This window comes from Sinocyclocheilus grahami, unplaced genomic scaffold (assembly GCF_001515645.1).
Source record: "Sinocyclocheilus grahami isolate Dianchi unplaced genomic scaffold, SAMN03320097.WGS_v1.1 scaffold693.1, whole genome shotgun sequence".
Lineage (NCBI taxonomy): Eukaryota > Metazoa > Chordata > Actinopteri > Cypriniformes > Cyprinidae > Sinocyclocheilus > Sinocyclocheilus grahami.
In genome coordinates, this window is record NW_015505872.1 from 590,437 (window position 1) to 606,612 (window position 16,176).

The following is a 16,176-nucleotide window of genomic DNA, read 5'->3' on the forward strand; positions in this document are numbered from 1 at the left end:
GCCACTGTAAGTATATGAGCATGAGAAAAGTGCGTTTGTCCTCACTGGAGGGACTGGGAAAAGCCTAAGAGGGCTCAGTATCACTCGCGGGCTGGACGTCATGGTAAGTGGTTCTCATTGTGAGTACAGAGTGGTCTCTTTCACATGTGTGTGTGTGGACAGGAGAAGCTCAGCTTTGTTGGTCTGTTCTGTGGGATGGGAAGAACCCATAGAGTGTTGCTAAAACACAAGCTGACAGGTAAATGGGCCTTGCTGGCATCTGGGGAGCCATTTGGGGAGTGTCGAGCAATGAAAAGATCCACGGCTCCAAAGAAAGGGGAAGAGAAAAGAAAAATAAAGCTGTAAATTGATACCGCAATCTATCTTTTTTTATTTTAAATTTTTTTTTTTGCCTTGGGAGATTGTATCAACTGACCCAAAAGCCAGACAGAAAGGAAAGCTTCTGTAAACAACTCACACACACTATACGGAAGGCAAACTAACACCCCATGTGTGGAACAAAGAGACTATCAAATCTCATCAGACAGTCAAATATCCGCAGACTTAACAGTCTGTTCCCCGAACACCCACAATACAATGCACATGTCAGTCCTGATCGGTTTTTGGAACCACAATTATAAACCCAAGTTACCAGAAATTCGCTCTCTGCTGAACGACTATGATGTGTATACTAGCTCACCTAATGAGGAAGGGAAAAACATATAAGACAGAAAGAAAGAAAGGCACATGCATTAGGTGAAATTTTAACAAGCACAAATATGTGGGCAAGTAACAACTCAAAGGAAAAAAAAACAAGATTAAGAATAACCAACTTAAATTGAGACAAGTGTGGAACTGTCATAAAATATAAATTTCTGGTCCTATGTTTTTATTTATTCTTTTTTTTTTAAATACAGATACAAACTCAAGTACTTTCGCTGAGAACGGTGGGCAGTCACTTGACTAATTGTTATCCTGTAGCACCATGTATGTTTCCTGGCAGCCCTAGTTGTAATAAAAATGAAAATGAGCTTGAAAAATGTGTTTTACAGTGAGACTGATGACGTTTTCTCTGTGCACCTTCTACATGTATTTTGGAAAGATGCAGATAAACGGCAGCAATTAGCTGTGAGAGGGAACACCGCGGCAACATATCTAAACAGCCATTTATACACTCTTTAAAAATATTTTAATGAACTGACTGCAGTCTCTTGGGCTGTGCAAGATCTCAAACTGAGGGAAAACCGCTACTGAAATGAAGGATTATTTATATCCGTGTCAAGCCGGCACAGCCAAAATCACAATTTATATTTGATTTTCTGTAATCAAAACTGTCATACTATTTATTGTAAGACTTAGTTTGCACAATGAAGGTGATACTAATAATAACAGAAAAAAACAGCTCTAGCATGCTGCTGTGTTCAGTTGTCTAATCATTAGATAATTTTGCAATTAAAATCAAATTACTTTAGCAGTGAAATGATTGAGCTTGAAGTTTGTGAATAGGTGCCATTTCAGGCAGACAGAAACACACACAAATATAGACTGTAAAGGGAAATGTGGTGCAGACTACAAGATAACTTCATCATGCCATAGTGTGTTAGCAGTCAAACTGGTACGTTTAGCACTTTAAATCTGGATGATAATTTCAGAAATGTCTCCAGGCTGTTAATATCTGACTTCAAAGGCAAGATGGCTACCACTACAAAAAACTGCTACATCTCGAAAGTCATATTAAAATTAAAAACTACCTCAAACAAATCATATATGATTAGAAAACACATCTACAAAGTGAAATGCATTGTTGTTTTAAATATTAATATATACTACTAATTAAATTGATAATGCTAATTCTATGCTGATTATGAATACATATGAAACATCACTTTTAAAGAATTTAATTTTTACAGATTAATTGCATTTTAAATACTGACACATTTTCCTTCTACAATTAAGAATAACTAAGAACAAAAAAGTGGACAATGAATACATACTAAGTAATGGAATAATCACCTTTACTTCAACATAAAAATAAAAGATTGAATAATATGCTCAAATGTGTCAAATAAATGCACAACTACATTTTTGAACAACATATACAAATTTAATATATAAGAATAAATTATTTAAAATTCTTTAACTTGCATTCCATAACCAAACAAACAAACAAAAAATGTTCATAAAACAACCAACAACCAAACAAATAAATACAAAAATGTTATAAAAATTATAAATAAAATAAAAAATAAAACAAAAGAAAAGAAATAAAAAAACACACAACACTAAAACATTATACAAATGAATCCATGCAAAAATAAACATATTATTTTACAGTTATTTAAAAATAACCTATTATTTTACAGTCCATTAATCCCAAAATTTAAAATGTATCTTCACATTAGTCAATGTAAAAGGACTTTCAACTTAGCAGCCGCTACGACTTATGATTAATTTCCCGTTCTTTTTGTCTGGATCCAATGATTTCCAAACTCTGTATTCTGTAGAATTAGTCTGCGGAGCAGACTGCATTCCATGGAGGGAGCTTATCTGCCATGGTGATAGGTGTGCGCGGCTCCAAAAACAGTGAGGCCTGAAAAACCGCAGTGCCAGAAGAAAAAAACCTTCCTCACATTTACTGAGAACCATATATATTGCGGAAACATATTGGTCTTTAAACGGATCATTTATTTAGTCGTTAGCAACCAGATCCTCATAAGTTTTAATGGTTATGACTCAAAGAAACAATCAAATGATTTCAAAATGTTTTTAAATGCATCTCTTTGTGAAAAAAAAGAAATCAAATCAACTAAATCAAATCAATTGAATTAAATCAAATAAGTCATATATACCTTGCAAATGATAAAAAAAATTCAAAAAAGTATTTTATGAAATATACCTAATAACCTAAGAAAGTTTTCACATGTAAGTGACTTATTATTTTAATCCACAGAATGTCATGTTAAAACAATCACTGCAAAGAGCCGCATATTTTATTAGGCTGACGATAAAAAAGGGGGAAAAAAGGAAAAAGAAAACCATTGATCCCCTGTATTAACAGGAATTAATAAGGGCTATTAACTACAGAAATAATCGGGGTTCCACCGAAGTTCAATTAAAATCATATAAATTCCAAATTACCAATTAGTGTAGATGAAATTGTACAGGATAAGATAATTGAGCAATTATGGCTTTTCTGCTCAAATATTTATGAAGTGTTAATTTGTGTTTGAAAGCAATCAATGAACTGGTAATGACCTTTATAGAACTTTGTAATGGAACTGAATGGCAGCACTTCCCAGCAAGGCTACATTATTTCAGATCTCAGTCATTCCAATCTGCCATTGTTGTGTAATGGCTAATTAACAATTTCAGTTTGCCTGCCTGGTTCTTTCTATTCCGCAAAATTAATTATCTAGGTATCGCTTTCTGCAATGGTCTAAAGGCTAAAAATATATCACACGGGAGGAATTAGTTTCATGACGAACGCCGTTGCGTGCCAAGGTTAGGGCTTGGGACTGGGTTAGGTGACGTCTGCAGCAGGGTGATTATGGGGAGAGTGTTGAAGACCATGTTGAGGCTGAAGTGCAGTCCCTCAAGAGCTCAACGGTGTCTGCACTACATCTGTGAGCGCCTTTACGCTCTCTCTCTCTCTCTCTCTCTCTCTCTCTCTCTTTGATAGAGTGGGCTACCCTGCATAATGGTTGGAGGCAGGCTGCTCCTTTAACCCATGCTGTAATCTGGTGTCACTTCCTGTGCTTTCTAAAATAAACATACTCAACAGACAGAGCCTCTAGCACTCCAGTGACTGATAGCAGCTAGGCTGACCTTCAGCTTAACACAACACTAACATTAAGGGCACACAAACACGCAGTGCTAACCTCTATCGCAACACAGACAAGCACAACACCTAAGGAAAAAAACATTTGACCCAAATCTACATTTGTACTATATCCACAGCGCAAAACTCACCTTGACTGCTGTATATTTTGATGAAGCCTTACATGCAGAAGAAACAAAAAGAAAACAACAAAGAACTCAATGAATGTGCAGGAGTTTATAAAAGTGAGGCTGTGCGAGTGCTTGCGGACCCTCTGTGCTCATAATTAGTAATAAAACTGTGGCCGACCAGGGCACATTGCAAACTTCAGAACAGCGCAATAATGCTGTTTATGTTTTTTATGGTGCCATTCATTATTGCCAATGGGACACATGGGCATATGTTATAAGGGAAACTTTGGATCTGAAAATGAGAGTCTGGGTCGAGGGGTTTGGATCGCACTAATCAGAGAAAATGTTTTATTTCTTCGCTCTGTCGACTAGACAAGTATCAGAGTGAGTATGTGTGCGTAAATCTGTCTAATCTGTTTTGAATCTGCTTAATTTTTCAATCAAACGTAAGTAAATGTTTTCTCAGAGAAAGCGTGCGGTCGTGCCAAACCAAACTTAATTTCCTCTAATTATGTATAATTATGGTTGTACATCCCATATATTATTATTTGAATGTGATGCATTCAAAAGTGTATTATTGTCGTATTTCTAGGCATATGTTATTATTTATTTTTCAGTATGTGCTCTAAAGCTGTATGGCATGTGACTTCTATACTGGGTGAAGTCATAATGGATTCGGCCTGCATCTCTTGAGAGATGACAGGCGCAGGTGACTCACCTTGGTGGCTGTACTCGTCTGCCTCTCGGTGGACCATCTCTTTGACATGGCCTCCATACAGAAGGCGTGAGGAGTCGTGGTCGAAGGCCTTGAGCGTCTCGCTGGAGCTGTAGGACTTCTGGGTGGGCACGCGGCAGTCCTCGCTGTCGCCGGATGAGCCCGTGTAGCGGCGCTCTTTCTCTCTCCTGCTCTTGGTAAGTGAGCAGTATGGCCTGCGTTCTTTCACATCCATCCTGCCCGCATGACGCGGTGAAACGCAACGCGGCAACCAATCGGAGCGCTCGCTCGCCACAGGCTCCACCCGACTGTGAGCTTACTGTTGTCTACCTGGAGAGCGAGAGAGGGGGTACATAGGGATTGGAAGAGAGAGGGAGGGTGAGATGGAGGGAAAGAATTAAAAAAGTATAAACTAGCGGTCACAGAGCACTAAGCTGTACACATAATCTTCCCAGGATTCACAAATCCTTTCCACCTTCTGGACTGTCGGGAGATGCCATGAGGGCGGCATCTTTCGTGAGACAGTGTGAGAGTGTTTCCCGCAGCCTGTATTCGCTTTTTTTTTTTTATTCGCAAGAGTCCTTCCTGGAAATGTTTTATGTAATCTATAGTGATGTTTCGTATTCAATGTTTATTTGTTTGTTTATTTATAATTTTTTCTAATTACAATGAAATTCATTGCAATTAAATTATTTTGTGAACATGCACACTAACATGCAAAAGTTTGGGGTCAGTAAAATGTAATTAAATTTAATAAATAAATAAATAAATAGTCTCTTATGCTCACAAGGCTCCATTTATTTGCTTAAAAATACAGTAAAAATAGTTATACTATGAAATATTATTGCAATTTAAAATGAACTGTTTTCTATTTTAATATATTTAAAAAAATATTCCTGTGATGGAAAATCAGTATTTTCTGCAGCCATTACGCCAGTCACATGATAAAACTATTTCTTTGGACTACACTTATTGTGTAACATTGTTTTTGTATGTAGCCACCAAATGAAATGCGAAAGAAGATTTTTGTGCATTTACATTGCATTATTTTGTGGCACACTGTCTTTTAAGAACTCATAAACTATAATTGATTTTGCAATAGCACAGCTGCTGAATATCTGTGCCTTATATACTGCAATAAAATCTTTGTGAATGTGTATAGGCTTTGAGTTGAGTGTGTGTATACATGTACAGTGTGCTAGTCTCTGTGTGTGTGAGAGACTGAAGAGGGGTGGTTTGTTTTGGTAGTTGATAAGCTTAAGAGTAGTGCTGAGGGGTAAGAACGGGACACTTAGTTGGGGGTAGGGATGGTGTCAGTTAATTGATGACCACTCTTTGTTGACCTGTAATATGCCAAGAGTTACTGATAACAATGATACAGTCATTAGAAGACCGAAATAAAACACCGGATCAGTACATTCAAAGCGGAAGGGATTGAGAAAGGAAGAGGAAAAAATAACCAACAACCTTTCATTAAACCCTGCCAGCAAGAATTAATAAAATCTACCTAAAACATCCTGGGAATTGATGAAGAAAAAAAAATGAAGAAACCAAAAAAAAAAAAAAACACTAATGGGAGATGGTGGAGTAATAAATGATGGTGAGGGCCCTGGGGTGCGTTTCAAATGTTTATTAGTCCAAAACCCTCTGCTTCTAATTCTGGGTCCAGATAATCGCTGTACTTTAATTTCTTTCTTGGCTGGCCCTCTTTTGGAGCCCTCCCAACATGCATGCTTTGCTTTTCATGCTCAAACATTTTTTTTTTTTGCCCCTTCCTCTTTCATACACTTTCTCTTCAAGGCGGCGCTCTTGATTTTTTTGTATGCAGTGTGTGTAGATGATTTTAAAAAGCTTCCCTATATCGATGTGTTAGACGACAGGAGATCTGAAGGGCCCTGTGACTGAGGGGTTTGGATGTTTTACTAGGCAAAGATGGTTACTGGTTACTTCCATGTGTGACGCTAATGTGCCAGATAGCAGAGAGAGAAAGAAAGAGAAGGTTGAAAGGCAGAATATAGGGGTAATTGGGATGTCTCTTAAGTGTGAAGGAGTGTTTAAGTGCACGTGAGTGCTCTGTTGCTGACTGAAAATGTGTTCTGAGGTGCTTTCATCGCAGATCACTTCTCTTATTGGTTTGTTCTGAAAATGGGCGTGAACATCTTTGATCTGGAATTAATGTTGCATAAGTTGACTTTTTTCACATGTTCAGCAGTTGTATGTTTCTGTTATATGCCTGCAGATTTCATGAGGGCCTTAGTATGCATATTGAACTCACAAATATACGCATCTGTACACACACACACAAAGGATCTTGCTCTTTAGAGCAGAGACAAAGACTTTTGCTTGTCAGGCCCATATGCTGATGTCACTGCAGTATGAATTACATTGATACCAGAAGCTCCACTTTTTATTGACCATTTATCTCCTCACCACCATCATAACAAGCAAACTTTCAGAGATATTTATTAGAGCCTTTGGCACCTAGTGTGGAAATGTATACAATTATTTATTGGGCTCTTAAATATAGAATCAACTTTACAATAAATAAATAAATAAAAGAAAGAAAGAAAGAAAGAAAATAAAAAAAGTGTGAGATTAGTCTCAATAACTACATGTAAGCAATTTAAAATTTAAGATTTTTTTTGTAAGTAAAATAATACGAACAAAATGATAAAAGACTAAATATATTTTCTTATCAGCTGACTTAACAAAAAACAGTTTTGTCTATGATGGATATGTGTGCCATAATTATCTGATTCCTCTCTGTCCTCATAAATGAATTAGGAACAGCTCATCGACTGCATTATTGGTAGTTGAATTCTTAATTAAAATTTGCTGCGGTTCAATGAATAGCACAAAGCCTAAAATAGGAAAACACTGACATCCCTAATATGGCAAACTGTTACAAGAGGTTTGTTGAGGTAATTTGAGTATTGTATTGGCATGGGAATCTGAGGGAAGAAAAAAACCTGAAGGATCATTTACGTTTGCAGTCAGACATAGTGAATATGTTAAATTATCAATGAGGATATAACAGTATGTCATGCTCCAATGCACATATCAGCAGTGGTGTCCTGCACAAATCAGCCAGTTTTATTTAATATTAAAAAACTTATAATAATACATTTGGGAGTCAACATACAGTTCAAATTATTAAAATGTGTTCGATGTGAGACCATCGAAAAAAATGCATGTCCTCTATTAAATTAAATAAGCATTTATACATAAATGGATGGCCCATGCTGAGTGTCTAACACAGAGATGTTATTTTGGAGCAACATTTATTTATAAAAAAGAGCATTAATGATGGCTCACAGCACAGATGAAATCTGAATTTGCCTGGTTTGTGGGAACAGAGACCTCCAAACTCGACCATACAAACCTGAAAATCCACAGTCCTGTTTTGTGGGTGAATATATAAAATCCTCTTCAACAAGCAACATCAGCTGTAGCTGATGTGTTTTCTCCTTTCATTTTCACCCTTAATCTCTATTACTATTTAAACAAACACTGTGCGACAGTCCCCAACTTCCTCCTTTAAACAGTTTTAAACACCCACCAGACTGTGAACCCCTCGCATAAGAAACAGCCCTAATCAGTCTGCATATGTCTTTGTGTGTTTGTAGAATGAGTCACTCAGTGTTGAAAGAGTATGTGTGTGTCTTGTGTATGCGTCTGTGTGCTTGTCCGTGAGAGCGGATGCAGGAATCAAGTCAAGCGGAAAAGTAACACTTGGCTCAACAGGGGGGATTTCAGCTTGAACCTGCCACAACCGAAGACGAATATGCAGTGTTTTCACATGTGCAAATGTGTGCATTTGTGTTTCTGTATGTTTGCACATGTCCCTGCTGGCTTGATAGGTGACCTCAGACAGTGCCAGATGACTGGGAACAACTGTAACACTGTAGCAACTGAAAATCTGCCTTACAGATAAAAGAGTCAAATGTGTTGGCTATCGCTGTATTGAGGACTATGTTGAGGACTTTTGCGAACTTAGTCACATAGTTGATTTTAATGACATGGCACTTAAGGACATTTTTTGGTTTGGTTTGAACGAACCCATCCGCTCTCAAATGCCAGGGGGAAAATCCATTTCCCCTTGGCTAAATACATTAACTATGCCTTGTTATTAAGTGTATCTTCTTTTACTGTGGGGATTGCTGACGAGGAATCCTGCAATCCTCCAGAACCCACCACACCTGTCACAAACGAGGATTCCGCAGTTCCTCTCGCTCGCCACAAGAGGGATCCCTCTCCCGAATATTAACTCCCTTTAGGACTACAGCTCTCAGACTCTTCCTAGTTGTGAAGTTTTGTTTTGCCCCGGTGAACATTTCTGAGCGTTTCTTCCTGTGTTTGTCTCACCGTGATTCTTTGCTGCCTGCCCTGGACTGTTTCCTGTTGTGGATTTATTGTTGAATGTTTTCTGCCTGTCCTGACCTTATGCCTGTTTCTGGGTTGCCACCTTGCCACTATTGTTGTGTTTGATGGTGATTGACCCTATCTGTACAACTGAGATTACAATAAAGCTGCAAATGGATCCTCACTCTGCTGAAGCCTCGTTACAACACCAGAGCATTTCCATGCCCCGACCGTCATGTCAGGATTAATTCATGCCACGACTGAGACACCAGAGCCTGCTCAAGTCAAGCCTACCAAGCCAGAGCCTGCTCACGGCAAGCCTGCCAAGCCAGAGCCTGCTCATGGCAAGCTTGCCAAGTCAGAGCCTGCTCACGTCAAGCCTACCAAACCAGAGCCCGCTCACGTCAAGCCTGCCAAGCCAGAGTCTGCTCACGTCAAGCCTGCCAAGCCAGAGTCTGCTCACGTCAAGCCTGCCAAGCCAGAGCCTGCTCACGTCTCAGCTGATCTTCCAGAGCCTGAGTCTCGTCACGTCACAGCCGATCGTCCAGAGTCTCGTCACGTTCATGGCAAGCTTGCCAAGTCAGAGCCTGCTCACGTCAAGCCTACCAAACCAGAGCCCGCTCACGTCAAGCCTGCCAAGCCAGAGTCTGCTCACGTCAAGCCTGCCAAGCCAGAGCCTCTCCATGTCATGGCCGCCACGCCGGAGCCTCGTCATGTCATGGCTGCCACTCAGGGGCCTCGACCCAACATGGCTGCCACGCCAGAGCCTCCAGCCAACATGGACGTCACATTAGAGTCTTCAGTTTCCAGGTGTCGTGTATGTCGCATCTGAGGCTACAAGATTCCTAGACGTTTGAGACTGGCTTCCAGTTTGGAGGACACACTGCTTGTATCGGTGCGAGCAGCTGGCATATTTGCTGCGCTGCCCAGTCTGAGGGTCTCTGAGGTGGTCCCACTGTCAGTTGTACTCCCTGTTACGGCGATGACCATTTTGTGTGTTTGGGCTGCACACTGGTCTGGTCCATGAGTCTGCTCGAGAGCCCATTCTAGTCCATTAATCTTCTCCAGTGCCTGCTCCAGTCCATGAGTCTGCTCCAGAGCTTGCTCCAGTCCATGAATCCACTTTAGAGCTCGCTCAAGCCCTAGAGCTCAGTCCTGTGTTAGTGCCAACCTATGAGTTTCCTGTCTGACCTGTTTTGACCACAGCGGTCACACAAAATCCCTCTGCCAGTCATGTCTCGGCTAAAGAGGCTGTCTCTGAACTTAGTCTGCCCTGTCACAGCCAAGGAGGCCATCTCTGAGCTCTCTGCCTGTCCTGTCACGGCCAAGGAGGTCGTCCCTGAACCCCTTGCCTGTCCTGTCATGACCATGGAGGCCATTTCTGAATACCCTGCCTGTCATTTTGCAGCTATGGAGTCCCCTCACAAACTCTCTGCCTGTCATGCAAATTATGGTCATTAAGGCCATTCAAGGATATTCTGATTGTCATGTCGTGGCCACAGAGGCCTTTCATGAACTCTCTGCCTGTCATGTTACTGCCACTGAGACCGTTCAAGGTCTCTGGCTCCACCCTGGTTCCCTAATCCTTCATGGCTGCTCCATGGTTTCTGTCACTACTTCACAGTCCACGTCCATTACTGCTCCACGGCCCATGGTCTTGCCCACTGCTCTACGGTCCAGGCCCGCCACTGCTCCACGGCCCAGGCCCACCTCTGCTCCACAGTCTAGACCTGACCTTCCTCCGTGGCCCAGGTCCACCACTTCTTCACGGCCCATGGTCTTACCCTCTGCTCCACTGTTCCACAATCTGGGGTTTGTTCCGCTTGTATACATTGCCCTCCTGTTACCGTTGTTCTTTGTCTAGCTTTGTTCGTGTAATCACTGTTGGTGAGTTTTTGTCTAAGTCTGTGTTCTTGTTTTGCCAAGCCTAGTCAAGTCTTTGTTTATTGTTTATCTGCTCCCTTTTGGATATAATAAAAACTGCACTTGGGTTCTCACAACACTCGCCTCCAGTAGAATCATTACATATATATTGTATGTATATATACACACACATATATCATGAATAAATTATCTTTGCGGTTTGAGATAAAGAAACAAAAATCTTGAAAATGGAGGCTTTTTTACAACTTAAATTTAGAAAAAATTATTTTCTTCTGTCTCAATGCGCAAGTTAATATCCTTATCATAACAGCCAGAAAGAGAGAATGGAAAATAGATAAATTATCAGTGAAAAAGCCAGCTAAATTACCGGCTGAACACATTTGACGATGACTTCATTCAGAAGGTTAAACAGCAACTAAAATGAACTGGAGAGAGAGAAAAAAAACATTCCTTTTCTGTAACACTGCCAGAACTCCCATCATTCTCAACAGCTTGGAAACATCAGCTGGGCATTTCCAATTTTATGAGAATTTCTTCTATCCATCTTTCTTCTTTTTTGGCCGGTGGGAGGGTTGCAGGTTTATGTTTTGCCAGCTTGTATGATATGAAAGCTCAAAAAGAGGAGAAACACAAGCCAGACCGGCACAACTGTATCCAATATAAAATTTAAGAGTTCTGTATGAAAGAAAAGTGAGAAATTGAATGAAAGAGAAAGAGAGAAATAAAGGGAAGGAGCTCTGTAAATTGGGATCAAAGGAAAGAAAAACTTTACTGTTAGCTGCTGTTGAGATCTTTTGTTTATCCAACAAATGCCATCATCAAAAAAGCAGCTTTTCCTTCCCACCATTAATCTTTCCTATGACTATTTAAATCGGTTAGATGAAAGGAATGTGGAATTAAAGAAGAAGAAAGGGAGGAATGGACAGGAGACACTAAAAGAGGGAATTAATCAGGTTTGGAATGGAAGTGACTCATTTTCATATAGCAAGAGATTGCTTGCCTAAGCACTGCTGCTCTTTTTCCTTTTGTCTTGTTGCTTTTTTCCTATTCCAAGACTCCTCTGTTGAGGAATTGTGCTGGGCTGAACTGGACACGACTAAAACTGCTCACTTGACCTCAGACTTAGGGGAAAAGATTTCTCTTTCTCGTTCTCTTTTTCACAGGCTATAATTTCCACTAATGGAAAAGTTTTAATGTTGAGACACGCAGTGCAAGAATAGAAAGATATCTGAGGCAAAACATCAGAAGTTTTTTTGTTCTCTTCAGCAGCAGATTAAAAGCCTGTGTAAACCTGTAAATAATAGTGAAATATATATATAAAAAAATATCAGAGCTGTGATGGACATATTGTGTGGCTAATATTGCACATTCATGAAATACCATAAGTCTGGCTTTTTTGTGTTTAACACCTACATTATATGTAGACTTGCAAGTTGCTTTGGTCAAAGAAAATATGAAGATAAACATAAATGCAATGAAACCCTTGATGCATGAATTATTAAATCACAAAAGAAAAAAAAAGGTTTTTACTTTAAAAGAAGAAGAATTATTTATTTTTATTAACATTATATTATTATTTTTTTCTTATGCAAGAATTGAAGATGGTTGAGTAATATCAACAAGTCTACTGTTGTTCTGAATATCAATATGATTGGGATTGGGATATTGAATACAATAGATAAATAATCAATAAGTTAAAACTGAGCAACTTAAAACTGAGATGATAACTAATTTCACTAATGAAGACAGTGGATCTTGCGCAGTAGTGCGGTCTTGGAGTAGTATTTGAGTCTTAGTATATCATGTTTAGGAACTTATGTGCCCCAAAATTGAAAGATGTCAAGGAAAAACTTTGTGTTGATTAAATTAATTAGACATGGCATATAATTTGGAAGCAAAATGAAAGTGTTGCACATTGCATTGACGATTTATTTGATTTATAACACAATTAATAAATTGTGTTGTCCATTACATTCACTTCTAAAAATTATTTTTTCGAAAAAAATATTGGAGAATGTTTTACAAAAATACAAAAACAAATTCTAGCTCAAAATTGTCATGTTTAATTCAATGTGTTACTTGCTGCTTCTTTATAAATATTTGTAAAATTTGCTAGCAATTTCTGAGTTAAAATTATTTCCATACCATTTGTTTATTTTATTTTATTTAGTTTTAATGTAGAGACTACTGAACACACACTTAGAAGTGTCTTGACTCATGAAGTCAGACACGATGTAACCTGCAGAAAAAGTCTGAACTTGGTTCACACACACACACACACACACACACACACACACACAAACAAAGGCAGTCACAAAGAATTATGATCAAGACAAGGGTAAAAAGTCACTTTTTTTTGGTCATATTTTGATTGATTAAATCAGCTTTTAAAGATGGATATCATGCATCAAAGGGTTAACAACAGAGCACAGAGAATGTTATCCGAACATGGAGGGAGAGAGCAAAGTATTTAGAGAGACGGTGTGTTAGTGTGTGTATAGTTGTAATAATTATCTCCATCAGTAGAGTGGTTTAACTGTGGGAGCAAGACATTCAGGCCACATGCTAATAATCTGCGATCTGCTAAGAGACAGACTCAACAGCTTGAGCTCATCAGACACACTCGCACTGAAGTTGGAAAGAAACACAGAAAGAAAGGGTGTGAAAGACAGAGGGCGCGAACGTGAGAGAGAGAAAGAGTGCAAGAGCGTTTTTCACCCAGCAGAACACACAGACACTGACAGTGAGGGCTGGTAAAATTGGAAACAGAGGAGCTATCGATGTGAGAAAAAAGGAAACGTATCAAGGTGGGGGTGGATTTTACAGGGGTTGACAGGGGGTCCTTATGGAATAGGAGGGTTCAATGTGGCTGAACATGGTGTGAAATTGAAACTTTTGGACTATGTTGCAGCCGAGCAGGCGCATCGTCAATGCTACATAATCACCGGAACCTTGGCGGTATGGAGGGAAGTGGCCCAAAGAAAAGTAGCCAGAGACTTCATTTCCAGCCGACCGAAATGAAAGCTCTGCTCACTGAGGAACGGTCAGAGATAATATGTGGCGGCCTGATGGCATCAAAGCAGGATTTGCCGGAACTCCTGAACATGGCGCGACTTTTCTTTCTCATTCTTTTTTGCCGCTGCCTCTGCCTGGAAGTATGAAGGCATCATTAAAATGTTTCAGTTCAAATGGTTGTCACTCTGCGCTTTCAGAAACATCCAAAAGCACGTCACAGCACGACTCCCTGCATCACTCTGCCACAGTGCCCGTGTCAAACGCTCCACGCCAAATGTACAGGAATGACAGGGAGTTCAGGCCCATCTCTTTCCCTGAGAGAGAGAGAAAATGCAGAGGGATGAAAGAGTGTTTAGGTAGTGTGTGTGTGTGTGTGTGTAAGAGAGAGAGTGTGGGAGGAAAAATAGAAAAGAATGAAGAGGGATGAGTGCGAGACCGAGAGAAAATGAAATACAGCGCCAGTCTGTTAAACATCGCTGATCACCCAATATAAACGACATCATTCCTCTCAACAAATCACACCCAAATGCTTTCAGCTGGAAGTGTTTACCCTCTCCTCCGTATATATCTCTGTTCTCTGTGATTTATGCTGCCTTGTGGTGATTGGCTGTAAGTTTGAGCTGCCACGGGCAACAGGATGCCACCCAGTTCCAAATTGGAGAAGCCCGTTCTCTAAACTTCGTCATTAGCAGTTCTAATTACGAACAGCCTTCAGTTAGACCACCACTGACACATTTAAACACACACACCTGGACAAAAAAAAAAAACTGCAAGACATCTGAGCATTACAAACTCAATAAACGTGTTTAATTTAGCCTTGAGACATTACAATAGCAAAAGATGCTTCGATCGTTAAACAAAACAAAAAGTTATTTTAACCTTGGTTGCCAATGGTTACCATTTATGCTGATAGTTTGGAATCTGCCATCTATTTTTTTTCACTTGACAGATCCGGTGAGTTATGTTTACCACCTGATGTAATCTATTACATTAAACTAATGTATCTATGTAAATGTCTATGACATGTCAGTGCAGGCAGCAGAACATGTCAGTCAAAGGATGTGTGAATATAGGACAGCGGTGCTGAGTGCTAGCAGAAACCTGAGCCGGTGGGACAGACCTCTAATAAATTAGCCCCGCTTCTCTTAATCTATGTCGGGTGTTTTAAGTGGGGCCCAGTTGTTTCCAGATGGCGGAGGGCTGAGTTATGTGTATGGGTTAATGGCGGTCAGTGGGTTTTAGGGAGGTTAGGGGGTGAGGGTCTAATGGCAGCTGCACAAGACACAAAAGAATGGCGTGACATTGATGGCTAATTCAGATGAAGACGAAACTGATCCGTTTACACAACAACATACAGCTGCGCAGAAACTACACCACCTTCAGTCACAGTTACACCGCATACAGCGGTCACGGGCCCAATAACTGTTCACACTGTCACACTAAGCTCACAAAACACTGTCTGCAAGAGAGAGGGGCAAGATCGCAAAGGATATTTTCACCAACTCCAGATACCATTCCTCAGACAATTTATCTTTAGTACAAATTCCACATTACCGATAATAATGCAGTAACTTTGTGTGAATGAGTCTTGCTCTTTCATTTGCTGCCCAAAAATTGTTTTGCTATTTTATCTGTCTAATGAAGACATTGTTTTACTTTATATTAATTTATTTGTATATTTCTTAATTTTTAATTTCTAATTTAATAATTTAAAAGGTTAAACTTCCTACTTTTAGTCTTACATTTGAACCATATTCACAGAAGACATTTACATTTCATTTAAAGGGATAATTCACCGCAGAATAAAAATTTGTTCATCGTTTATGCCATTCTAAAACCACAAGACTTCTGTTAATCTTTGGAACACAAATATAATTTATACACAAATATATTTAATATTCTCTCAATTTAATATGAGCTTTAAAATTTTCAAATAGACCTTGTCAAAGAACGATACCATATGAATCAGGTGGTTTAAGCCAAGGTTTCTTAGAGACACAATCACTTTATAAGATGAAAAAATTTAATTTAGGATTTTATTACCTCATTATATACAGATGTGTCAAATATGGTAAACGAAAGCTCAATTGTGCATGCTTGACATGTGAGAACAAACCTCATTGTTTCTTATGGATGAGGGTGAGTAAACATGAAATATTCACCCAAATGTATATGTAAATGTATAATTAATAATGACTTATATATTTTCCAATTCAGATTCATTATGTATGTATTCATTTATTTAAAAAATAGAAATATTTCAATCAAACAGA

At 39.2% G+C, this 16,176-nt stretch overlaps 1 protein-coding gene across 1 annotated transcript in view; it reads right to left on the reverse strand.

Moving 5' to 3' along the window:
• LOC107559630 (teneurin-3-like) overlaps window positions 1-16,176 on the reverse strand; it is a 308,103-nt gene that overhangs the window by 229,857 nt on the left and 62,070 nt on the right. Inside the window, exons 2-3 of the mRNA XM_016243524.1 lie at window positions 4,646-4,972; window positions 3,949-3,975 (exon numbers count right to left, since the gene is read on the reverse strand). Coding sequence (XP_016099010.1) covers window positions 3,949-3,975; window positions 4,646-4,877 — 259 coding nt within the window. The 5' untranslated portion in view covers window positions 4,878-4,972. The remainder of the gene's footprint in view (window positions 1-3,948; window positions 3,976-4,645; window positions 4,973-16,176) is intronic.